This window comes from Parasteatoda tepidariorum, chromosome 7 (genome assembly GCF_982258835.1).
Source record: "Parasteatoda tepidariorum strain Cologne lab strain chromosome 7, Ptep-v5.0, whole genome shotgun sequence".
Classification (NCBI taxonomy): Eukaryota; Metazoa; Arthropoda; class Arachnida; order Araneae; family Theridiidae; genus Parasteatoda; species Parasteatoda tepidariorum.
The window spans coordinates 113,713,526-113,739,988 of record NC_141761.1 but is presented as its reverse complement, the minus strand read 5'-3'; the positions used below and the strand labels follow the sequence as shown (position 1 = coordinate 113,739,988).

The 26,463-nt window shown below is 29.3% G+C and overlaps 1 protein-coding gene across 1 annotated transcript in view; it reads right to left on the bottom strand.

The window, feature by feature from the left end:
* Nucleotides 1-26,463, bottom strand: part of SCAP (SREBP cleavage activating protein) — an 84,586-nt gene that overhangs the window by 12,556 nt on the left and 45,567 nt on the right. Inside the window, exons 16-23 of the mRNA XM_087168494.1 lie at nucleotides 22,463-22,691; nucleotides 19,821-19,963; nucleotides 17,042-17,319; nucleotides 14,681-14,796; nucleotides 8,127-8,589; nucleotides 6,764-6,849; nucleotides 2,987-3,075; nucleotides 1,398-1,546 (exon numbers count right to left, since the gene is read on the bottom strand). Of these exons, the coding sequence (XP_087024620.1) occupies nucleotides 1,398-1,546; nucleotides 2,987-3,075; nucleotides 6,764-6,849; nucleotides 8,127-8,589; nucleotides 14,681-14,796; nucleotides 17,042-17,319; nucleotides 19,821-19,963; nucleotides 22,463-22,691 (1,553 nt within the window). The remainder of the gene's footprint in view (nucleotides 1-1,397; nucleotides 1,547-2,986; nucleotides 3,076-6,763; nucleotides 6,850-8,126; nucleotides 8,590-14,680; nucleotides 14,797-17,041; nucleotides 17,320-19,820; nucleotides 19,964-22,462; nucleotides 22,692-26,463) is intronic.

The window sequence follows — 26,463 nt, the reverse complement described above, 5'->3', positions numbered from 1 at the left end:
ACGAAAGGCGTCAAAAGTGGTAATTAAAATTCGTAAATCGTAATAATGATGTATTAAAAACATTGGGATTTTTAAAACTATGCTGAAATCCGTAGCGTTAACCATCGAAAAACTACATTGATTGAGATTGGGTGCGTCAAAAACTTAAAAGTGTAAATTTAAATTACCGAATTTTTTTTATTATTTTTCAAAAACAAATATTTAATTTTTTTTTCATTTTGTTCAGATTGCGGCCGCGGGCCGCACATCGAGGGTTGGCGGGCCGCAGGTTGAGCACCCCTAATTTAGCAGATTCCAGTGTAGTTCCAAAGAATCAAAATGGAGAAAATCAACCAAGCCAAAAGAATCCAAATGGCGGAAGAATCATGCATATGTAAATATCTTGTTAACAGGATTTAACATAAGGTTTAAAACTTCGTCGGATTATAGGTTTTTGATTTTTGGATGTACGCGAACCAATGATCTTCAGATGCGTGTTATTCTGCGATATTCGAAGAAAAATCAAATGCCCTGCTTCAAATTTTTAGATCCGGAAGATTGATACGAAAAAACCGGAATACAATCGCTCCTGATAAAAGGTATAACGATTAGAATAGTAAATGGCATTAAAATCAACATTACTGATCAAGCATTATATAAATATGAATAACAAATACCATAATGAATGCAGCCTTTTCCCTAAGCATTTTTAGAAAAGCCTGCCTGCATATTGATCCCTATAAATGCACCCTTTTTGTAAAAATAAGACACAATCCCTTAAAAACACTGCCTTTATATTCCTATTCCATTTTGAAAAAAACTAACGCCCTGTTTAAATGATTAAACACTGGTAAAATTATCTGTAATTATGGGTTTAATTCCAATGACTATTATTAATATTTACTTCGTTCAGATTTTTCTCAACTCATTCAATTTTTACAAGTATTTCTTTTAAAGGGGAGAGTAATGAATTTTTGATGGTTTTAAATTTTTTTCCAATACCTGTTTTTTTTTTTTTTTTTTAAATACACCTTTATATGTTTGTTTTCTAATAATCTTTAGTTTAAAATGTAGGAAAAAGCTTTAAAGTTTTTTATTAATGAAACTTTTATTTTAGTTTATACTTTTTCTTAAAAAAAAAAAAATTATGCACAGAGATAGTCTTTTAGCGTGTCTTTATAATTATTTTTATAAACTACAAATTTTTCTCTTACTTTTATAATGAGAGATAATTATTTTTAGAAACATGCACAGAAAATAGTATAAGAGGGTAATTTAAAAAATGTTGGGGATCAAATTCAGTTACAACAAAATATTACACATTTTGATAAATTTTTATGGTGATAAGTGAGTGCTATTTCAAAGTGTCCTGCTCTTTTTTTATTCCTAGGGAGAACTCTGATGAATGTAATGCTCACTTTAATTAAGCGATCATAGCTTCCAGATATGGCTAACATCCCATCTACTTCTAAAGCAGATATTGATAAGGAATGTGCTTTTACGTTTTGAAGCCAAGAGCAACGGATAACTTCAGCAGCTTCCATCTGATCTAAACTAATAGCATGACCTAATAAAATACAACTGAAATTAATTATCACTAAAAATAAATTATATAAATTAATTAATAGTTAAGAAAGAAACATAATATGCAGAATGGCATATATCTGTCCCCTCTTAAATAAAAAGCATTAAAGTTTTTCTCCTCAATATTTTTCCTGATTATTCAATTTCAGTCATGGTGGCTCAGGAGATAGAGTGTTTGCCTTCCCATGAGGTGAACCCGGTTCGAATCCTAGTGACAGCTGATTGATATGAACATGGAGGACTTTGTGACCTGACAGGTTTAATGTGCACCAGTCACCATTTACAACACCACGGCTCAGCCAGCTGGATTCAAACTCTCTCGTTCTCACGAACGTGAGAGCAGCGCCCAGCCAACCAGGCTATCCTGGCCATTAAAAATAATAATATAAACATTTTAAAAGTGATTTACAGAATTTGACAGACACATTCCATAAGTCGCAACAACAGGCATCACATTTAAGTATAACTGTTAGTCGGAACAGAATCAGTTGGCCAAAACTTAATAAGTAAAATAGTATTAAAAAAATGAAAAACATTTATTTTTTTCTTTCATTTAAAAAATAAGTTCTTAATAATGAATAAGTTCATTTCAATCTTTATGAATCATAAATAAAAAATTTTATGTAAGCAAAAATATAATTTTCATAGCTATAACCAAAAGTTTTCCACAAGAAATAAGTATGCATAGCAATCAACATGGATAGGAAAAAAATCCAGTTGACTTTACGAACTAACATAAATTTCATGATTAATGATGCATAATGTACACTATATTTTACACATAGGGAATTTTAGAGATTTCTATAGTCATTAAAATAGAAAAACTGCAATATTTTCCAGTTATGATTAACATCAAGCATACTTGAAATGTTACGTATTATGTTTTCTCATAATTTCAAATATTAACAGGCATTTAATTCAAAGATAGTTATAAAATTCAAAAAAAAAAAGTTCTGAATAAAAATCAACTGATCATTTTAGAACAAAAAGTTTTCAACTGATTTCTATAAATGAGGTTCGCTTTAGTATGTATTAGTAATACGTATTTTAAATATTCAAGCAAGCAAGCAATATTCAGTACAAAAATTCTATTTCAATAAGGATTTTTTTTTAGAAAACTTACTCCATTTTAGGGAATTTTCTAAAATGTACAAAAACCAGAAGAATTTTAATTAAACCAGTAGACCAGAAGAAACTGGCAAAATCCAGTAGAGTTAGTAAAGAAGAGTAGAGTAAAGAAGTGTACATTAGAAAATTTAATGCTTAACAAACAATAATAAAAATAAACACAAACAAACATCATAAAGAATGAATAATAAATTTAACACAAACATAGAACTTTAGATTTATTTTAAAAAATACTTAAACTAATGTAAAACAAAATATAAAAAGTAAGTAATTAAAACAGGAAATTTTTCTATACCTGCATGCATTTGAAGATTTGAATAATTTTCATATAAAGTATCTATGGCAAAAAACTCTAAAATCCCATTTTCTCGGGCAGCAATTAACCTGAAACAAAATTATTTTAGGAAAATAATATACTTGGCATGCTTAAAATATACGAATTTAGGAAGGGCAACATGTACAAATTTAATCAAAATACAATGGTGTCATTAAAGAAAAACACGATTCAACGCATTACTTTTAAATGAGTAATTTTTGGCCTGGTAGCAAAACAATTTGGAGATTAAGAGAAACACACCAGTATTTGATTCCACTCTGTGCAAAATACTTAAATAATTTTTTTTTTTTTAAATTCAAGAAAAGAAGAAATGCTATGAAGAAGCAAACTTTTAAGAAAGAATAGTACCTGAAATCGTGTTATGTTTTGCAGCCATTTTATTATGTAAAAATTATAAGCAAAAAATAATATAAGATCTATTATGCAACTTTTTAATTCTTTTTAATACTATTTTTATTCCTTTTAAGTTTATTATTTAATAAATGTTCTACTCTATTGAATTGCAAAACCTTTTATTGAAAAATTTGCAATTTGTTTTCACCAATACATAGTTACCAACATGGATATGAAAAAATCCAGTAGATTTTACAAAATAATATAAATTGCATAATATACTAAATATTTGACAAACAGGGAATTTTAGGTATTTTTTTAGTCATCAAAATACAAAAACTTCATTAAACTTATAACCGTAAAAGGTCTGCAATATTTTCCAGTTATAATTGACATTAAATAAATTTGAAATGTTATTTATTATGTTTATTCATAACTTTGAATATTAATAGATATTTAATTCATCAAAGATAATTAAAAGATTGTTTCATTTATTTAAAAAGGTAGTTCTGAATAAAAAATAAACTTAACATTTTAGAACAACAAAAAAAGTTTTAAACTGATTTCTATAAATGAGGCTTGCTTCATTATGCATTAGTAATATTTATTTAAATATTCAAGCAAGCAATAAACTGTGCAAAAATTCTATTTCTATAGGGATTTCTATAGGTAACTTACTCAGTTTTAGGGAATTTTATAAATGATCTTCTATTGAAAAATTTGCAATTTATTTTTAACAATAAGTTGAATACCTTTATGGTTATTGAGCCAAAAATAAAACCTCAAGAATTTTGTAACACCTAGATTTGGAATAGGGTTTGCAGAAGAAAAAAAAAAGATGCCTGGACTACAGAACTTTTAAGACCAATATGAATAGAGGAGAAAATATGCCTTATGATGAAAATAAAAATGATAAAATGAAATAGCCAAAACAATGCACCCATTTCTTTATGTAAAATTATTAACAGAAAATTAAATAAGATCCATTTTGCAACTCTTTAATTATTTTTAATACTACTTTTATTCCTTTTAAGTTTATTAGTTTATAAATGTTCAACTCTGCAGAATTGCAAAATATTCTATTGAAAAATTTACAATTTATTTTTACCAATACAATTAATACCTTTGTAATTATTGAGCCAAAAATAAAACCAAGAATTTTGTAACACCTAGATTTGGAATAGGATTTACAGAAGAAAAAAAAAAGATCCCTGGACTACAGAGCTTTTCAAACCAACACGAATAGAGGAGAAAATATGCCTTATGATGAAAAATAAAAATGATAAAATGAAATAGCCAAAACAATGCACCCATTTCCTTATGTAAAATTATTAACAGAAAATTAAATAAGATCTATTTTGCAACTCTTTAATTATTTTTAATACTACTTTTATTCTTTTTAAGCTTATTATTTTATAAATGTTCAACTCTGGAGAATTGCAAAATCTTTTATTGAAAAATTTACAATTTATTTTTACCAATATGCTTAATACCTTTGTAATTATTGAGCCAAAAATGAAACCTCAAGAATTTTGTAATGCCTAGATTTGGAATAGGGTTTACAGAAGAAAAAAAGTGATCCCTGGACTACAGAACTTTAAAAACCAATACTAATAGAGGGGAAAATATGCCTTATGATAAAAAATAAAAATGATAAAATGAAATAGCCAAGACAATATTTTACAAATACATTATTTTTAATTCATTAATGAAAATATTCCTAAAAATTAACTAGCTTTTATTGTTTTCTTTCACATCATATACAATGTCCAGTAAAAAAATACTACTTTCAAATAAAATTTGAATGATTTTCATTGAGTGATTTTATTTATCCAAAAAAAGCAGTGATCTGATTATTGTTTAGGCAAGGTTGAAAACTCTTGAACCTTTATTCACATTGCATTCATTTTAAAAGTTAACGCTTATCTATTTTCATGTGAAATTTTTTTTTTTTGGGGGGGGGGGGACTACTGTCTGATATTTTTAAGATTAACATTATTGAGTGATTTTATTATTTTTTCGGGGGCATAATAAAAAAGATAACCTGAATTTTGACATAATACCTTAATTCACAATGAAAGTACAACAAAAGCTACCTTTCTGTTATTTCTTTGAGCATTCCAGCTTTTTGCAAAATTTGTTTTTTGTTTTTTTCTTAGTCACATGACCGATGCAAAAAAAAATAATTTTTTTTGAAAACTATTTTTTCCACATAATTTTCTGGATTTTTTTTATTTATTTCTAGAGGTTTAGAATAAGATAAATCTAGATGTTGACACAATGAGGTCTAATATATCACTGATTAATTGTACCTTAACTAGCTATGAATCTGTAGTAAATGCTAGCTTTTTATTATTTCCTAGGGAAAATTATTATTTTTGTGAAGTTGTTTAGAATTTTGAAAATAGAACATTATTAAGGATTTTTTTACTGAGATATCAAAAAGATATATATTTAAATGTCGGCACAACATAACATGATATAACAAGTGCAATTTTTTTTTTTTTTTTTTTTTTTGGAAAAAGAGTTATTTACGAAGTATGCAAGAAACAAAATCAAACAAATATCCAGGGTGTCCAAAAGAAAGTTTTCTTTCAATGTTTTTTTTGGGGGGGATATATATATATATATAATTAGAAAAAGACACTCTAAATTAAATTTATTCTACTACAATTTAAAACTTAGGACTAAATTTGCATTGCAATCAAAACATTGCTTAATGGTTTTGTGAGCTTAAAACACAAAATAGCCACGATCAATGACCAAACATAATATAATTTATAATTTTTGATCTCATTGTTTACTATAAGCCTGAAAATAAAGATTATTTGAAAAATATAGAGTCTCCTTATCAATACAAACATAAAAACTGATAATTTAAGGCAAATTTTGCAAGGCCACAATTGAGTGTCTAGAAAAAAAGCAATAATAAAATTATTGTAATTAGGAAAACCAACCTATAAAGTTAATCCTAAATTTAATAATAAAACATGTTGGCTCAGTGTATAGAGCGTTCGCCTTCTAATGAGGTGAACCGTGTTCGAATCTCAACGATGGTTGGTCGATACCAATTTTGCATCCAGCTTGCACCAACCACATTACTGATGTAAAATATCCCAATGATCATGGATAAAAGTCCGCTTACCGGCAGGCTAACCATGAGAGGTTTTCCTCTCTTTGTAACGCAAATGCGGGTTAGTTCCATCAAAAAGTCCTCCACAAGGGCAAATTTCTCCCAAGACTTCATCCAGGAGTTCCCTTGTCTTCTGGATTAGGTACAAGATTACAAGGCTATGGAGTCGAACATTAACAATCGTAAACCCAAAAATTGTGTCGGCTGTTCAACGACGGTTATAAAATTAAAATAAAACATATTTTTTGAACATACAAAAATAAACTGACCTCTCTCTAGTGAGACATAATGCAGTGATGCCAGACTTGTTCTCCTCGTAAATATATTCTAATTTTCCAGTGAATGCATTCCAGACCTAATAATTAGAAAAGCAATAATAAACAAAATAAGAAAGCATTTTGACGCATTGAAGATGCTTAGTCATGTTAAATTGTTAAGAATAAAATTATCTTTGGAAATTCAAGATTGCTTATGCTGATAAAATATGTGCTTGTCTCTTTAATTCTATACCATCATTTGATGTTTAGACACTAAGGAAAATTATTGATTATGGAACCAAAATTAAGGTATGTCCACTTCTGTACTTTCATTTGTGCATGTGTTTGTCGCTTTAATTCTATAACATTATTTAGTGTTCGGATACTGGGGATGGTTATTGTTTATCGAACCAAAACTATAGTATGTCCTTTCTGTTTTAGTCACATTTATTTTATTTATTTATTAATTTTTTTACTGTATACTGAATAGCACAAAATATTCCTAATTTTGGACACACAAAAAATGGTATGCATATAAAGAGCATGATAAAACGCAGTTAACAAACATGAGCAAGAATATAATGACAGTTAATTAACCAACTAAGCTCTTACAGAGCCTAAAAACATCTTTTCATCCATTGTTTTTTCTGCTAAAAAACAAGTTTTTTCCTTTGTTAATGAAAAATGTGTGTGGTAGTTATTTCTTTAGGCAAGGGTGATTGGGACATGAAGTAAAATACCCTCAAAATTAATTGTGCAAAATATCAATATCAAGATATCAATTGCTATACCATAAATGTTTTACATTTAACATAAATTTTTTTAATAATAATAATTAAATAACCCACCAATGATGAATATCACACCTTTATAGTAACTGATATTAGTTCTTACAAGAATTGAAATGTTAGATTTTTAGAATAGCATCAATATATTAATTTTAAAATTGCGTGAATACGAATGACAATGTATGATTTTTAAACCATGCAAATACGAATCGCAGCGTGTAACTTTTAAATTAGGTAAACACAAAAATCAATGTTAGATATTCAAACCGTGTGAACATGAATCACGATATCAGCGGATTCTGGCAGTTTTGAATATTAAAAATGGCGAAAATCCGCCAAACTAAAAGAATCAGGTTTCTGCCCACTGTCAGAAGAATCGTGACTATGAGAAACACGGAATTCCTCGATATTCTCAGAAAATTCATATGCCTTGCTCCTAATTTTTAGACCCGGAAAGATAATACGAAAAACCCGGAATTCTGGGAAACCCCAGGAATACAATCACCCCTGTCTAGAGTAAAAAAAATGCATTAACAAAATATGGACAAAAATGAACTAAAATTCAAGAATGCATATCAAAAACTTACTTCGATACGGCCATTTTTGCATCCTACTGCTATACAAGGCACATAATAGTCCATGCACCATATGGCTTGATGAGATAAAGTGGAATGTACAATATTGGTTCCTTTGTTGATATACTCTAGATGCGAATCTTTGGCATTTTGATATTCATGAGCTTTGTTACAGTCATTACTGTCAAACACTGCATCATTAGAAATGCAGTCTTCTTTTAAAACAAACCTACTGAAATCGTATCTTTGGCTAGAGGAACCTATTTTATCACAGTACGCAGTATTTTTGTCAAAACTGAAGTGCTTCGGAAAATTGCAGTTACTAGAATCGGGAAAAGAAGTTCTGGAATCGGTGTTGAATGACTTGTAAGAGTTTAGATGATCTCCATTATCTGACTGAGGTGATGAACTGTATGTTGAGTCTGATGAAAAACTGCCGTGCTTTCGAGAACTTCTATTTGCTTTCTCGGAAACACTGCAAAAGAGATGGTTTTTAAGATATTGGATCAAATGAAATAACAATTTCTTCGTTAGGAGATAATTATGAGAAAGCGTAGATAAGATTAAATTTTATTATTTAAATCATAAAAACAATTAATTGGATTTGGAAAAAAATTTTGCAATAACTTTAAAATTATATTAGCAATTATTTATAAAAAATTACTTGACTATTTTAGGTTTTCAGTTGTTTATTCAACTCATAAACGATTTGGAAAATATTTTTAAAAATGCAAAATAGTGCGTAATAGTAGATTGTTTTTTAGACATTGAGTTCAAAGTAAATGCCTCATCTTCCAGGACTGAAATCTTTTGCAAATTTTTTTCCTGGTCTTTGTATGATAGAAAATAGTCTTTCACTATTAGCAAACTTCTCAATGCTGTGTTGAAAGAAGGAACAGGCTGTGCTTCTGTTCCTTCTTGTTCATCTTCATTGGCGGATGAAAAGTCCATAACATCGTCCACGGATGGAGCAGTGGTTCTCTCAGCTTCGCATGTTGCTAAGTTTTCTCGGATGTACTCGTCGAAGTCATAGCTAACTGTTTCATTGTCATTCTCCGGGTCTAGTCTAGCTAATCCTGCATCTGCTAACGGTTCATTAGAAGTTACGATTCCGCTTTCTTCAAAACAGTGGGAAATGCACTTTTGTGTAACGCTTCTCCAAGCAGCAGAAATAAAATGCATAGCCTCCAGAACACTTAACTTTAGTTTGCAGGCGTCATTTAGGTTTCCGTTCTCTAGTTCAGCTACAGCTTTCCGGACAAGTTGCTTTCTGTAAAAAACCTTAAATATTGCTTATTAAAAGTTTTTTTTTTTCTTTCTACAAAAAACGTAAAATGCGGGAAATTCCGTAAATTAAAAACTTACAATCCGGGTAAAATTAACATTGGAGCTATACGGAAAAACTGGGTCCTGATGAAAAAAACTTAAAATGCGGGAAAAACGTAAATTCGGGGGACGTAAAATCGAGGTTTCACTGTATATATATATATATATATATATATATATATATATATATATATATATATATATATACAGACGTGCCAACCTAGCAAAATTAACATTCAGGAGTTTCCTTAACAAGAATTCAGGAGATTTCAGGAGGGATAAAAAAAGGCGCACGGTATGCAATATTTGACACTTTTAAGGAATTTTAAGTAAAAAATTTATTAAATATAAGAATGCAAGAAATTTTACACACTAATAGAGCACAAATTGTGGAAAAATATTAAATAGAAATAAAATAATTAAACACAGATTTAGAAACAAAATTATATTTGGTAGATACTCTTTATTTAAAAAATAAATACCATTTCCTTAATAAAACATTATTCAAAAACCCTTGACACTGTAATAAAAATGAACAAAAACTTATAAAAAATAAACAAATTGAAGAACTATTTTATTTTAAAAAACCAATTCAATACTAATGTATAATAATACTAATGTCTGTACAATAGAGAATCAATTATCCGGGATGCTTGGGACCATCGCCATCCCGGATGTCTTAATTTCCCGGTTTTCTGGATTGACCAAAAAGTGTCGTTAATCGATATTTTATCGAGCCCAAATTACAAGGAAAAAGTGTAAACACATTTTAAAGTAAGAGAGAAAAAAAGAGCACCCCTAAATCGAAAAAGGAAAAAAATTGTAGAAAAATAACATTTAAAAGAATAAAAAAATTTGCAAGTTTAGACAAGAAAAACAAGCTTAAAAGGAAAACTTATTAATCTAAATAAAAACAACACTTGAAAATTATCGAACCGAAACGATAGTTAAAAAACGGCACTAGCATAAATATTAAAACCTGGAACAAGGCAAGATCAATTGAATTTATAAAAAAAAAAAACCCTAGTGATAAAATTTAGGAATAAAAATAATTTATTAGGTGCGAAATTTATCAGGAAAAGGAAAAAAAAAAATCAAACGTAGTGGAATCAGAAAAACAAAACTGCAATCTACTTCATAAATTAATTGTATGTTTAAATTAATAAACAATTTTCCTTTTATTTATTTTTTTTATAAAAACACTACTTTTAATTAAAGCAGGTGCGTTTCTACATCAAGAAAAACTTGCGAATGGTACCGCACTTCCAAAGAATCAGAATTTATTCAAAAGGAAAATTTTTTTATTTTTTATTAATCAATGTCAAATAGATAAATATATTTTTCTCTTTCATCTTCTGTTTACTGATATGCATGTGCAATGCATTTTCCCCACCCCCTCGTAAATCAAACAGAACACGAAATCAGCATGCCACTCCTCTGAGTTCGATTGACGGCCTAAAGGAGAAAATAAAGATCTAAAATCCTCAAGGTCGCGGAAGAAATGACGTTTCTCTGGGTAAACGGGGGAAAAAATTCTCCCCTTTGTCACATTTTCCTCTACTCAACTTCAAGGATGAGTCCAATTTCCACTTTTTTTTTTCCATATCGTTTTAGTTCAAAATGGCGGGAGAAACGAGCGAAACTTTTTCCCGGATTATCTGGATACCGCATAAATGGTTCTCTACTGTATGCATAAAAAAAGAGTTGCAGATTTAGCTCTTCGCAATTAAGTCTTGCTAAAGTCATTGGTACATGATTTTTTGAAATTGGTTGCATACTTCCGTTTCGACTTAGACATCCTTGAAAAAAAAAAATTTAATATACGAAGACTAAGCGAATAATGGATATCACGTTGCTAGTTTACAAGTTTGTTGCCAACCGAGTTTCCCCACTCCTGTACGGACGTCACTCGATATCGTCATGTGACGTCATCGCATTCAACTCCACACGAAGATTCCTACGAATCCCAGTGTAAGGGGGCGGGTGAAATAGGAGTGTTAAAGAGGGGTAACGTTGAAGAGGAGGGAAAAATAAAGCACGTGCAGCTACGCCTCAGGCAGATGGTAGTTCAATAAGAGGGGATGGAATTCACACTGAAAGAAAAACAAAACTTCCGCAATCGCGGAAAAATTAGGTAATTGTGAGTGTCTGGCCATCGATAGCAGTAAAATTCGGGAGTTTTTTTAATTAATTCTGGAGGGCGGGAGAATAACTCAAAATTCGGGAGACTCCCGCAAAATGCGGGAGAGTTGGCACGTCTGTATATATATATATATACATAATGATACATTTTAATGTAAATTATGAATAAAAATTATTGGAAATAATGTGAACTCTTATTAGTATATAACAAAAATACATCAGCATTTTTTTATTTTTTGAGCTTCTTTTAAACCAGAGTAAAACATGTAATTTATTTATTAAAAAACATTTAATACATCCATGCATCGTAATAAAATTTTTTGCTTAAATGTGATTATAATTCCTTATTGTTAAAAATGTTAAAATATCTTATATATGAATTAAAATAATTGAAAATGATGTGAACTCTTATTAGTATGCAACAAAAATACATCAGCATTTTTTCAGGTTCTTTTAAACCAGAGAAAAACATGCAATTTATTTTAATGAAAAACATTCAATATATATTTAATATATTTACATTTAATACGCATTGTAATAATAAATTTTCCATAAATTACATAATTCTTTATAATTCCATTAAATTCCTAACCAAAAAATAAATAAATAAATATATTTCCCAGAGTCAGAAGCAAATTTGGCTGTATTTACGTATAAAATTAAAATTCTATTAATTTGGAAACATAGATCTTTTTTATATAAATATATTTTATATTTCTTAGATATATAGATACATAAAGGAACATGTAAATTACTTTAAATCTAGTTATCAGATTTTTATATAAGTACTAAAATTGCATTCCCGTTTGAGGAGTAGACACTAAATATGTTTATTAATCAGTACATGCTCAATTTTAAGATGTGAAACAAGACACAGAATCGTAATTTCTATGAATAAACATGCTCTTTTTTTCAAAATAAAATGTGAATAAATTAAAACTGCAAAAATAATTTTATAGAAATGCTTATCATTGCTTTTTAATATCATACATTTTTGAATATTTTTATTATGTTTCAAATTTTTTGACAAAGAAAATATTTAAAAAAAATAATTTTAAAGTGTTCTATTTAAATAAAAAGAACACTGCATTATATAAATTAGTATTTTATAGAATAAAAGAGTAAACACAAAAAAAAATTTTAAAGTCACTTTAGTTATTCGAAAAAATTGAATCAATACTAGCTTTTTTAATGCACACTGTATACAAAACATTCCACTTTCTTAATCATCCGGCGCTATAAAAAGCTTCTGTTTTCTTATTTAATGAGCAAAAAAAATAATATGACTGCTGAAGTCAAATTATCTTTCAAGAAATTCTACGTTAAATAAAAATTTTATATTAAAAAATTTTTTTAAGACAAAACTAACTTACTTGACAAATGAATATAGTAAAAACTTTTCATGACTACTGTTCAATAAATTTATAAATTTTTTTATTAAAAAAAGGTAAGATTTGAAGGGTAAGAAAAAAGAACAATTTTATATTTTTCCAAATTTTGATTTTATCAAGCATATATACAGCTGCAAACATGCATAAGAAAAAATTGAGTAGATTTTACGAAATAATATAAATTTCATGATAATTGTTGCAGAATGTACTAAATATTTTACATATAGGGTTATAGTCATCAAAACAGAAAAACTGCAATATTTTCCAGTTATGATTGACATTAAAAATACTTGAAATATTATGTATTATATTTACTCATAATTTAAAATATTAATAGGCATTTAATTCATCAAAGATAGTTAAAATATTTTTATAATTAATTTAAAAAGAGAGTTCTGAATAAAAATAAACTGCACATTTTAGAACAAAAAGTTTCAACTGATTTCTATAAATGAGAATCGACTTATTATGTATTAATAATACTTAATTAAATATTCAAGCAAGCAATATTCTGAACAAAAATTTTTTTAGGAAACTTACTCCATTTAAGGGAATTTTGTAAAATTTACAAAAACCATTAAATTTTAATTAAACCAGTAGAACAAGAGAAACTGGCAAAGTTCAGTAGAGTTGGCAGCTATGTGTATAGCTTCAAATGTGTTGAGACTATTTAAGTCTTAACTTAAAACAAAAACTTAATACAAAACAAAACTAATAAACTGTAATAAACTTAAAACAAACAAACAAAACTGTAATAAACTTAAAATAAAAACAAAAATGGTGCTTCGGGATTATACAGTCGGTCATTTTCGTACTTAGGGATTATCCCGTCGATCCTTTTCCCCAAACCCGATTTTATCGCCAAAAGGTAGCCTCTGTGCCAATAACTGCAAATTTAAAACAGGAAACACCGCAGAACTGTCTGAAAACACTCTGATTCAGAGTTAACGAATTTATGTTGCGGCAACTAAACAAAAATAATGACTTGTCTGCTTGCGCTTTAAAAATTATCAAGGGCTGCCAAAATGATTTACAATAACACATATGGTTAGATTCAAGAATAATTCAATGCGTAATTATAAAAAATATTAAAAAAAAGAGGTTTGAACTTTGTTTTGATTAAACTTTTTATTACGTATTTTTACACTTATATTTTTTTTGTTATTGTTATTTCCTTATTATTTGATAATTTTAATGTGTTTAGAATGTTTATTTTGGAAATAGCTTCTCATTATGATGGCGCCAGAGGAGCACTTATGCAAGCGTTGACAGGTCGACAGGATAATCCCTAAGTCAAAAAAAAACAGATTCTTTTTTTTCTTTTAAGTCAGTGTTTCCCAAAGTGTGGTACGCGTACCCCCAGGGGTACAGGAACAGATTAGAGGGGGTACGCGTTCTTATGCAAAATATCTTGCAACAAAAATTTTTAAAAATTTTATTTCAAAACAAAGCTAGCCATGAAAATTTATGATTACGTATTTTTCTATTGGCTATTTTTTGCAGAGTGAACAGTTAATAATTAGTGAAATCAGCAGCCAGTTGTGATTTTTAACTCTTGTGTAATTTTTTTATAGTAAAAAATAAATTCTATTTTTTATTTGTGGTACACTGTGTTATGAAAAATTTAAAAAGGGTACATAAAAGTCCTAAGTTTGGGAAAAACTGCTTTAAGTCTTTAGAGTAGTTTAAACACTGTAATTGCCATACCCAGATCTTTTAATAGCAGTAAGACATTCACCAGATAATGAATCCCATACATTAATGTTTCCATCAAGGCATGTGCTAACTACAGTGTATTCATCTGTGCAAAGGTATTCCAAATCCTGAAAATAAACAAATATAAAACTGTAGTCAAATTTCTAAGAATAAGTACATTTAATTAAGCAAAAATGTTACTTATAGGTTGCAATCAAAGAAAACGAAGCAAAATTAAAAATCAAGTAGGAAATAAGCTATTAAGATTTAACAAAATGCCTTTTTCAAAAATTTACAATACTTAAAGCAGAAACAAAAATGCATATAGCTAGATTAAATTGGATTTGATGACCAAAAATCAGCAGAATAACTGAAAGGAAATGTTATTGTATAAAATTTTAATACCATTAACTTACTACTAATTTAAGGGCTCTGAAAAGAAAAAAAGTTCTACAACAAAGTAATTAAGAGTAAAACCCTATCATATGTACAATCAAAAAACTAGGAGTAAATTATCGTAGTCTCCATAAAATAATGAAAAAAAAATACTTTTTTTAAAAATAGGTCCTAAAAATAAATAACTTTAAGTTTAGTTATAATGTTTTTAATCAATGACACTTACAATAAACATTATGATAAAGTTTCTTTTTATTAAACTAGTGAAAAATTTCAGCTAAATATAAAAAAATATAGCTCTAAATTTAACTCAAAATATTTTAAATCCATGATTTTATGTTCAATATACATCTTATTTACCTGTAAATAAAACAAAAATAAGTAACTTTATGTCTTATGTATCTTGTGTCAGACCGTCCGACATGAGGACCATATTATTAACTTGTAATGTGAAATTAGTTTTTTGTTTTAGTTAAAGCGCACCATGGATCAAGGGAGAAAATTATTTCTTAAACAAAATATAATGTTAGTGTATTATGACTAAAGATTATGATACACTTTAATAATATTAATTATAAAAGTTATTCTAAATTCATCAAAAAAGAGAAGAGTTAAAAATGATTATTTACATATTCTCTGCATAATAGCAAGTTAAAAGTTCAATTTCTGTACCCTTAAAAGTTATGATTAACACCATGCCAGTGTCGCCCGAATCCAGTTCGGGCAACTACTATGTGCAGTATTTGTTGATGACCGAATTGACTTTGGGCTGGAGAAAAATTAACGTTTCTATTTTGGGAAATATGACCTGAGTTCGCTCCTACTTAATTCACTATTTTCCTAACAGATGGCATGAGTGGTCCTAGTTTTTCACCGATTATAACTTCAGTCAAGGGCAAAGACTGCGATATGGGCTTGTGTGTAGTATCGTGTTTTGGGATATACCATACTGTAAGAGATTTGTAAAATGTATGTATTGAAAATCATATTGTAGTGATTTTATATTACATTTTACTTGTTATATTATATTTAGCTTCAAAATTTTCTTTAATTTGCTCAAATTGAATAAGATGTGTAAGTAATCCATTACTTTTTCATGTGTATCCAAAAATTATAAATACAGTAGTCATTGCATTTAAAATTTTATTTTTGTTATAAAAAACCATTTTCTAACTTTTATAATAATAAAAAGAACAAAATTAAACAGTTAACAAAAATTTCCATTTTTGGTCCATTTTTCTGAAATATATGTCACTGTTAAGGGGTTAAAAATCTTGCAATCAAGAAAAAATTTATCTCTTTTTTTAGTTTCCATAAAATAATTCAAGAGCACTGAAAACTTTTTACTAGTAATCCAGTAAGATACATAATAAGAATCAATTCTTTATAAAATTAGTATACCACCACGTAGGTGATAAATTTCAGAAATATAAAAAATATCTTAAGACATAACAATTTTAGAAAATAAAAGAGTTAAGCTTCGCTCGCTAGCTAAAAACATTGGAAGCATGTTTTTCAAACTAAACATTTCACTATAAAATGAAAACTACAACCTGCATGAATCATAATAATGAATAAAATATTATTTAAATGAAACAAAAATATTTTGTAAACATATACTTTAATTTCACACCGTGCATCTGTTTTTAGTTGTTTCAAATTGAGAACTGAATTTTCAATAAGAATCCCTTCTTTCTAAGAAGCTATATGAAGATTTATTAATCTGTTTCTAATTGTAATTTAATCTATTTTTTATCCGAGACTAATAATTTTAATTAAAAAGATAATTTCTTAAAAGAAAATGAGAGAGAACCTAATATTTTTTCATGCAAATGCTGTTTAAAAATAATTTGTGAATGAGTTTTGATGACTGAATTGGATTAAAATTGATTTAAATTAACAGAACAAAGAGATTCATTAAAATTTTTCATGAAACTATCATGTCACTGTTAAGGGGTTTACAAAAAAGAGTCTTACCTGAGAATGACCACATAATTTTAAAGGAAATGTTTCCATCACAAGATTGGCATCAGCAGCTCCATCCGAATATCCTAATCTATTGCCCTCTGATCCTGTTGCATTCTTCCAAGATGAGCGCCACTCTGCATAATGCTTGGAACACATACAGCGATAAAGTACAACCATGAGGTATATGAAAAACAGCAAGCTGGGAATTGCTAAGGTTATAGCAATTGCTACTTCTCCAGGTGAAGATGGGTGGTAAGGGAGATCTCTAGACAGCAGATCATCAATGTCTGCAAAAAAATTTATATTATTTCTCTGCAATCAATAATCAGAGTGATATTGCAAGTAAAATTTACCACATAAAATATATATTACTGCCAACATTGGAGAAATAAAATAACGGAGATTTTACTAATCAACCCAATATTGGGTTTACGACTACTGATGTTCAACTCGGTAGCCTTGAAATTTTGAACCCAATCCAGAAGACAATAGAACTCCTAGATCAAGCATTAGGAGAAATTTGCTTTTGTGGAGGACTTTTTTATGGAACTAACCCTCATTTGAGTTACATGGAGAGGAAAACCACGTAGACCTCCCATTGTTAGCCTAACGACAAGGAAACTCTAACCCGTGATTCATCTACCACTGAGGATATTTTATGTCAGCACTGCAGTCGTTGAGTGCTGGATGCGGAATTCATATCGACCAATCATCGATGGGATTCAAACCTGGGTGCACCCCATTGAAAGGTGAATGCACCATCCCCTGAGCCATCACGGCTTAACTAAAACAATTCTGATACCACTCAGCATACTACAGTACTAGCAATAGCACAATCTGCTGAGGAATAAGAGAAGCATTTTTGTCATCATTGGATATTTTGTCATGAAATTATTTTTTTTTTTTAATTTCTTCAACAAATACGGAGAAATTTGAGAATATAAAGGTAAACAGGAGATAGTTGTAAAAAACCGGAAACATGGCAGTTATGAAACTACAACTTAAAAATAATATAACTGATACAAGTATGAATGCAACTTAGTAAAACTACTATAGAAACCTTGTGTAAATCCTTTATAAGATCATTGTAAGTTTTCTTACCAACGACTTTATTAATTTGTAAGTGTTGATGTGAAGCTATTTTTCCATCTATGATTTATGCAACTACTTGCTGATTTTTCTTTTTCTTAAAAAAAATAGTAATGGTTGAATGGAAAAAGAAATCTTAAAACAGCATTTATCAGTGTGTATAGTTTAATTTTTCAACAAAAATAATAACCTCTTAAGCACTTTAATGAAATGTCATAATTAGGTAGGGTTGGCGATTTTTCACTATTGGCAGTTTTATCCGTCATGGTAAAAAAACCTTTCGACATAGTTTTTGACAATTGTCGAAAACCTAAAATTGGTGGACGGTAAGTAAAAATATTATGTCTAAAATTCTCAATTCTTAAATTTAATGAATAAAAGGCAGATACAAATTTTAAGGAGATGAAGCTTTAAGATTCTTGACTGCTCTAGGAATCCACATTAAAATACATAATTAGTGAATGATCCCCGAGTCAAGTTTGAAGATTATGGTACTGATCAATAAATTGAATTTCTCGAGAAGGGCATTAGCTTGCTAGTGACAAAGACAATGGCACTTCACCAAAGATGAAAATAACAAGAGAAATAAAATTTTCTATTGCTATTAGGAAGAAAAAAATTAGTTAATCCCCGTAATCAACGAAAATTTGAGAGATTTTTTGGCTCAATTTCAGAAAGCAGAAAATGAAGGCTGAAATTGAAAATCTCTTGCAAAATGCAGCAGAGTTGCAAATGAGAGGGCAAGAATCCTTCGCACTGAATCCAGCTCTATATGGATGAAATACATGTGGAACCGCAAGTATGTCATCAAACATGTAAAACAATTGTCGTTTTCAGACACTACGAACTTACGGTAAGCTGAAATAGATTGGGGTTGAATGAATTGTGAAAACGTTGAACAGAAGAATGTGAGTAATATTTGTTTTTTTTTTTTTGCGTAATTCGTAGTGAAAATAGACATGGTAAAGAAAAAATAACTCATTTTGGAAATTGGAAAATTAAGCACTTTTTAAAAACACCCAATGAAAAAAGCACCTTTTAAGGCTTTTACAAATAGAAATAAATAGAATAAAATCTAAAATAAGCACTTTTAGGCACTTTTTAAAAACGCTACACACCCTGTTTCATTCATTTCAGAATAAATAATGCATAAAAAGTGAGCCTTACAAATATTTCTTTCTTGACATGAATCTTTTTTTTGTTTTCCATGCGATTATTCATGTAAGAATAAAAAAATATAAAAATTTAATTAAATCTTTAGATTTGATATACATTTTTATTTTGTAACTGTCATTGAATAACCGACCAAATTTAGGGTTTACGGCAACTAATGTTCAACTCCGTAGCCTTAGAATTTTGAACCCAATGCAGAAGACAAGGGAACTCCTGGATCAGTTATTGGGAGAAATTTACCTTTGAGGAGGACTTTTTGGTGGAACTAACCCTCATTTGCATTACATGGAGAGGAAAACCATGAAACCTCTCACGGGTAACCTGATGGCAAGGGGACTCTAACCTATGATCCATCCTACCACTGATGATATTTTATGTTAGCACTGTAGGTGTGAGCCAAATGTGCGATTCGTATCAACCAGTCATCGCTTGGATTCGAACCCAGTAAATCTCATTAGAAGACGAGAGCCTTATCCCTTGAGTCACCATAAAAGTGAAATAAATAGTAAAATAAAAAGCTACTTACCTCCATCTTTTATTTCTCCAGATGATAAAAACTGCCAATATGATTTCTTTGAAATTTCAAAATCCTTAGGATTCCTCAATTCAATAGCTACTTCAGGTTCTACGGCAACAGAAACGTGGATAGGAGGTAAAATACTGATGAATCTAAAATCAGAGAATTAAATTGTAAATATAAAAATTGTTCAATTAAATAAACTACACTAAAAAATCTCTATATCCAAACTTATTGGTAAATTTGACTATAGAGATTTATTAAAAAATATTTTTTAAAAATTGCTACCAAGAAATTTTCTTTCTAAGGAAGTTTGAACATTTCAGAGTTAAAACAAAGGGTTACAACATTTTTAGTTTCTAAATAAACAATTAAGAATTTTTATTAAAAATTAAAGTAATATATAATATAAACGAATGCTTGGAATGTGAACATAGAGTTGATTGTACAATGTCACAGGAATAAGCAGTGTGAGTAGTTCCATTAAAAAAGCGTACACAAGAAAAAGTTTATTCTTTACTTTCAGGAGACTTGATTTTTAAATTTTTAATTTCAGAAGAATTTTTTTTTAAATTGAAAGAAATTAAAAAATTTAAAATGACTTTGTTAGGTGGTGATAAAAAAATGTGTGATAAAAAAAATTTCAATGTAGTTAGAAATATGCAGTTTGGAGATTTTATTAATAGGAAACTCTGTTTCATTATTGGATTGAATGTTGAGTTTATTAACACAAAATGGTAAATAGATAGCATTCGAAAAAGATAAACATCAATGACATAATAACTCTAAAGTAAAAAAAAATCAAATCATAACACACAATAAAATATTTACCTCTTCTCAATTCCATAAAAGTCATCACCCCTTGCATAGTGAAACTTTTACATTCACACTAAGTAAATTCAAAATGGAACCGACTTGTTTTATAAAAATATTACCAACAAAGATATTTTTATTTTATACTACATGTTGTAATAAATCAATATTTGACCGAAAACAACTTAATTAATACATAATTTTTCATGTTGTTGTCGTTGGCTATCAAGGCGGAGCGGGTGAGACAGCTTATTTTTTCCAGTGGCGCCATCTGGGGCCAAGAATTCGACTTCTGGCACACCCATACGTCACACCCATTTTATAGGGCCGACTCATTCATTCATCCACAAATCCTAATTTTGACCAGAACCAAAGAACCATCAATCTCCAATTCAGTTACCCTGAAGGTATAATTTGTTATGGGACATAGAGGAGGTTGGGCAGCTCTGACGAGCAGGACACATCGATCAGAGGTCTATTGTACCCAAACCCTAAATCGTGATTAGCAAGAAAGCCCTATAGCTGAAATAAAGTTCAGCAAGCACCTTACAGGAACGTCTTGCAGTTCCCAGGTATTGACGCAATGCTGCCCTAAATGCTCAAATCTTTGAGCAGAATAGACATCACAATCACAGAGTATGCGTCGTGATGTCTCTACTTCAAGATGACAACCCCGACAACGATAATTGGATTCTATTCCCATTATGTGTAGGTGCCTCCTGAGGATGCAGTGACCAGTACGTACACTAGGACAGTCGCGATTCAGCTCCTTAGCTTGTCTCTGACCGTCAGCAGCGCGCCATTGTTCATGGGCAATCTTGCCGTAGAGCTTGAAAATGGATGCCCTAAATGAGGAGGGAGAAATTCCCAGCGCAGGTTCAGAGCCCCAGAAAATTGCATTAGAGTCAGCCCGTGCTGCTTCATCAGCTAGCTCATTTCCACCAATACCCATATGTCCAGATACCCAATGCAGGGATACCTTGTTATGAGCGGACAGGTCACAGAGGGCCGAGAAGCATTCCCACACTAACAAAGAGGTGAATTTACACCTTGACAGTGATAGGAAAGCAGCCTGACTGTCAGAACAGATGCGGATAGTCATATTTTAATACCCCTTTTCTAAGCATATCTTGCAGCACAAGATAATGGCATAGACCTTAACCTGAAAAACCGTGGCATAGTTTCCCAGGGAGAAGTGAAGTTTGGTACCGTCATTGGAGCAATAAATTCCTGCTCCTGATTTGAACCATTAGTGTACCATATTAGACATTTGCGTTTAAGCCACCGAGGAGAATTAAACCATTCATCCCTAGTAGGAAAATGGATCTTGAAAGGCTTGTGAAAAGCGTATCTTAGTGACATATAGACACTAGGCATAATAAAAGAGGTCATATCCATCACTTGTTAAACAAGATGCCCCATGACAAGTGCTTGGAATACTCTTTCCATAGGCCAAGGTACATTAGACGCTTTATGCCTGTCTGAGCTTCAACTTCAATGCGTAAGTTCAATGGAAGAAGTCCAAGTAAGCTCTCTAGAGCAGCTGTTGGAGTGTTCTAAGACAGCCTGATAGGGCTACACAGACCATTCTTTGTAGTCTATTAAGATTAGACCTTGCGGAGCTCAATTTAGTCCTTGAACATAGAGGACTTAGAGACCCAACAGATTTAATGTACACCAGTCACCATTTACTACACGGGAAGTCTTCAGCCGGCTGGTTTTCCCGGCTCTCTAATTTTCATCTGAAGTAAATATAAATTTACAATAATATTTTATACATAAATCAATATATATGAACTGATAACAAATTAACCTTCAAACAGCTTGTTATCACTTACCTTCCAGAAAGAGATATGTTATAGTATCCAAATAAAGTAGTCCAATGTTGGGGATAGAGTGACTGCCAAGAGTTTAAATTATGGTGCTTTAGACGTATATCTATGTTTCTTGCAAATTCTTTCACTGTTTGATCGCTGCAGTTCCAGGCTTTATTTTCATTTGTTTCGTTTGAATTTAAAAGTGTGCTATTGAATCTGGGTGAAATCTTAGACAGCAATGGATTTAACACTGAAAATGACAAATATGTGAAATAATTAAAATTGTAATTTTAATAAAGAAACAGCTTAATTTTTTTCTTAATAGATAAATCATTAAATAAAACTTTCTTAACTGTAATCAATTAAAATTATTTTAACTTTATACGCCCAATCTGAAACCTAAAATACAGAAAAGATGTAATGAATGGAAACAGGTAGAAACAGATATATTATTTTATAATTGCATATACAGAAAAAAATTTCTATTAATTTGTAAAGTAAATGGATTTCACACTGAAAATTACAAGTATGCCAAATAATTAAAATTGTTCCATTTTTAATAATAATAAATAATTAAAAAAAACAGCAAGACAGAGATTTTTTTTTCATACAGGGTTCATACAGAGATCAGAAAAAGAAATCCAAGGAGTCCAAAATTTCAAGGACTTATCAAAAATTTAAAAACTTTGTCTAAAAGATAACTAAACAGTTTTTTTTTAATTAAAAGACAGTTATTATAAGGAACTTTCAAAAATGTATATATAGCATATTTTTTTCAAGCTCTTTTGAAATAAATTTTGACTTTGTCAAACTTCATCAAGAAAAATAAATGAAGTTATCACTTTTACACATAAATACATTTTCCATTTTCGAATATTTTAATAAATCTTGTTAAAGCACAGATGTTAAAGATTAACATAAAAACCTACCAATCTTATATTTTTAAATTTGAATACATAAGAAAATCTAAGGCATTTTATACAAAAAAAAATCACAGTAAATTATTAATTAAGTTTGCTTGTAACTTGTAAAATTTATATTATTTGCTGTTATTCTTTTCTTCTAACTCTTGCAATTCAAATTTTTTTTCTTTTAAAGTTTTTCTTCAACTATTAGATTTTGACAGCCAAGTTATATCATTTAGTTTCCCTGCTTGGACAGCAAATTCATCAGCGGACTTAGTAAGTTCATCTATGCAGCACAATAATCTAAAGAGTTTCTAAGGACTAATTTGGAAATCTAAGTAGTTCCAAATACTCCTTGGAGTCTTTTTTATTTCCAAGGAGTTTCTAAGGAGTATAAAGAGTCTGTATGCACCCTGATAATTGATAAATCATGAAATATATATATATATATTTTTAACTGCAATCAATTACATTTATCGTTACTTCTTACAGTCAATCTAAAACCTAAAACACTTGTTAGAATTTTTCGTCTATAAGGTAAACATATAACGGATGGAAATGGATAGAAACAGACATATTATTTTAAAATTGCATAAACAAAAATTTTTTTTAAATTAAGTTGCAAAGTAATAAAAAATTTACATTGTTGGTATAAAGCCTGAAAGCAAATAGTTAGCATTTAAACTAAGTGCTTATTGTATTATAAAAATTACTAACTACTTATCAACAAGAACTTTCAATTATACACTACCGGTCAAAAGTTTGCGAAAATTTTGAAATCTACGAAGAAAAGGTCTAAATTCATAGAACTGCGAAAAATCATTCAAATTGCATGAAAATTTGATATGTTCTAAAGTGAACCCTCTACAGTTAGTTACATATGATCAAATTGCAATACTTTGTTTTTTGCGAACTGAATCCAGCTTTTCATCATGGGTTGTTTTTATGGTGAAAAAATTTGTTAAATTTGAACACTTGCCAAACTTGCAAAAAATTTTTTTTGCACTTTCTGTTAATGGATAATAGTTATTTGAACCATTCTATGTAAGCCCTCAAAATTTCAGATCAATTTGATTTTTTTTGACGAAGTTACAGAATTTTGAAAAACATGTGTACTTTTCTCAATTTTTGAGCATTCCACATATGCAGTCTTTTGGTCTATACATCTTCTACCAAAAAACTTCTTAATTTTATTGTTTTCTATATTTTCCAATAATTAATATTTATTAAAAAACAAATATTCTCATTCATTATTGTAATTATTAATGTTTATATTTATTGTTTATATTTATTACTAAGGCCCGGATTTTGATGACATTTGCATTTTTATGCATTTTTTGCATTTTTGGTCTTTTAGAGCATTTTTTTTTTAGATTTATAGGGCATTTTTCTTTAAATTTTGGGGTGTATTTTGCATTTTAATGCATTTTTTAAAGTTTTTTGTTAATTTTTTCCAATTTTTACTATTTTTTATCAATTTTCATTATTACACTGGCTTCCAAACAATGAAGAAAATCTATAGAATATTAACAGGTGAAGCAAAATCTTTTCAAATTGAAGAAGAATTGTAAGTGAGATCGTCTTTTTCAAGTACGCACCTATAACATCAGTAGACGTTGAAAGAAGCTTCTGCAGGAATGACAATTTACTTTCAGACAAGAGACGCTCGCTTACATTTCAAATTATCAAGAAACATTTAATAATCAAATGTAATTCTGATATTTAGTAATATTATGAGGTGGAAGTTGTTATATCCATTAAAGTTTCTATACAAAATAAAAATATTTTGGTGTCAATATATTTTCCTTTTTTTGTTATTTTAGGATATAAAACATATTTTTCAAACTTTAATGAACGTAGAACAAGTATTGCATTGCTTTATATTTTTTAAATGACTCATAATAATTTTAAAGACCAAAATATTTTTTAATTCAATATGTTTACTTTATTTAAGGCATTTTTTGCGCAATTCTTGCATTTTTAAGGGCATTTTTGGCCCTTTTTAAGGGCATTTTTTGCACTTTTTAAGGGCATTAGTTGAGATTTTTTAGGTCATCAAAATCCGGGCTCTATTTATTACTTATATGTATTAGTTTTGCTGTGATATTTTTACTTTACATTAAATTAAAACAAAAAGTTATAACAATAATTACATAAATAATTCTAAAAAATAATAACAATAGTATAAAAAACTTGCATTTTTACTAAACTATTTTATTTACAACAGATCAAATATTTAACATATTCTTATTTGTATTTTGTAATTAAATAAATTAACATTTAAATCTTAGATTCCTCGAACCATCCACCTTTTGCTTTTGTTATAGCCTTACATATGTGTGGCATTCGTTCTAACAAGCCATTAATCACTTCAAGTAATATAGAGTTCCATTCCTGCTGTAAAATGTCCCATAACCGAATTCAGTTCAAAATATCACAGCATCGAATTTGTCGATCCAAATGATCCCATAAAAGTTCTATTGGGTTACAATCAGGACTCTGAGCTGGCCAGGTCATAATTTTCAATCTGACTTCGTTTTTTTTTTTTTTTTTTTTTGCATAATTTTGACGTGTGCTTGGGATCATTGCTTGCTGAAATACAAAATTTGAACCGACAACTTTTTCACCTGCAGGAATAGCATGACGTTGCAAAATAGAATGGTACTTTTTTTTGGTCCATTATTCCATCTATTTTAATTAAATCTCCTACATATATTGGCGTATATCATTTCCAAAACATCCCCAAAACATTATGCCACCCCCTCCGTGTTTAACCGTTGGTCAAATGCAATCTGGTTGCATTCGTTCTCCTTCACAACGCCTTACAAACATGCGACGTTTGCTCCCAAAAATGTCAAATCTTGATTCATCAGTCCATAGTACACTTTTCCAATCTGTGATTGACCAATGCTGATACTTGCAAGCCCATTCTAATTGTAGTACTTTATTTTTGGGTCTAAGAAGAGGTTTTTTTGCTTTAAAGCAAGCTTTACGCAAACACAGTTTTATTATTGAAGTTGAAACTTTTTCTGAGCCTAGGAATAATTTACACTTCAGTTGTGCTGGTGTATCGAATCTATTTTTTAAATTTGTAACAATAATTTTTCGATCATCTCG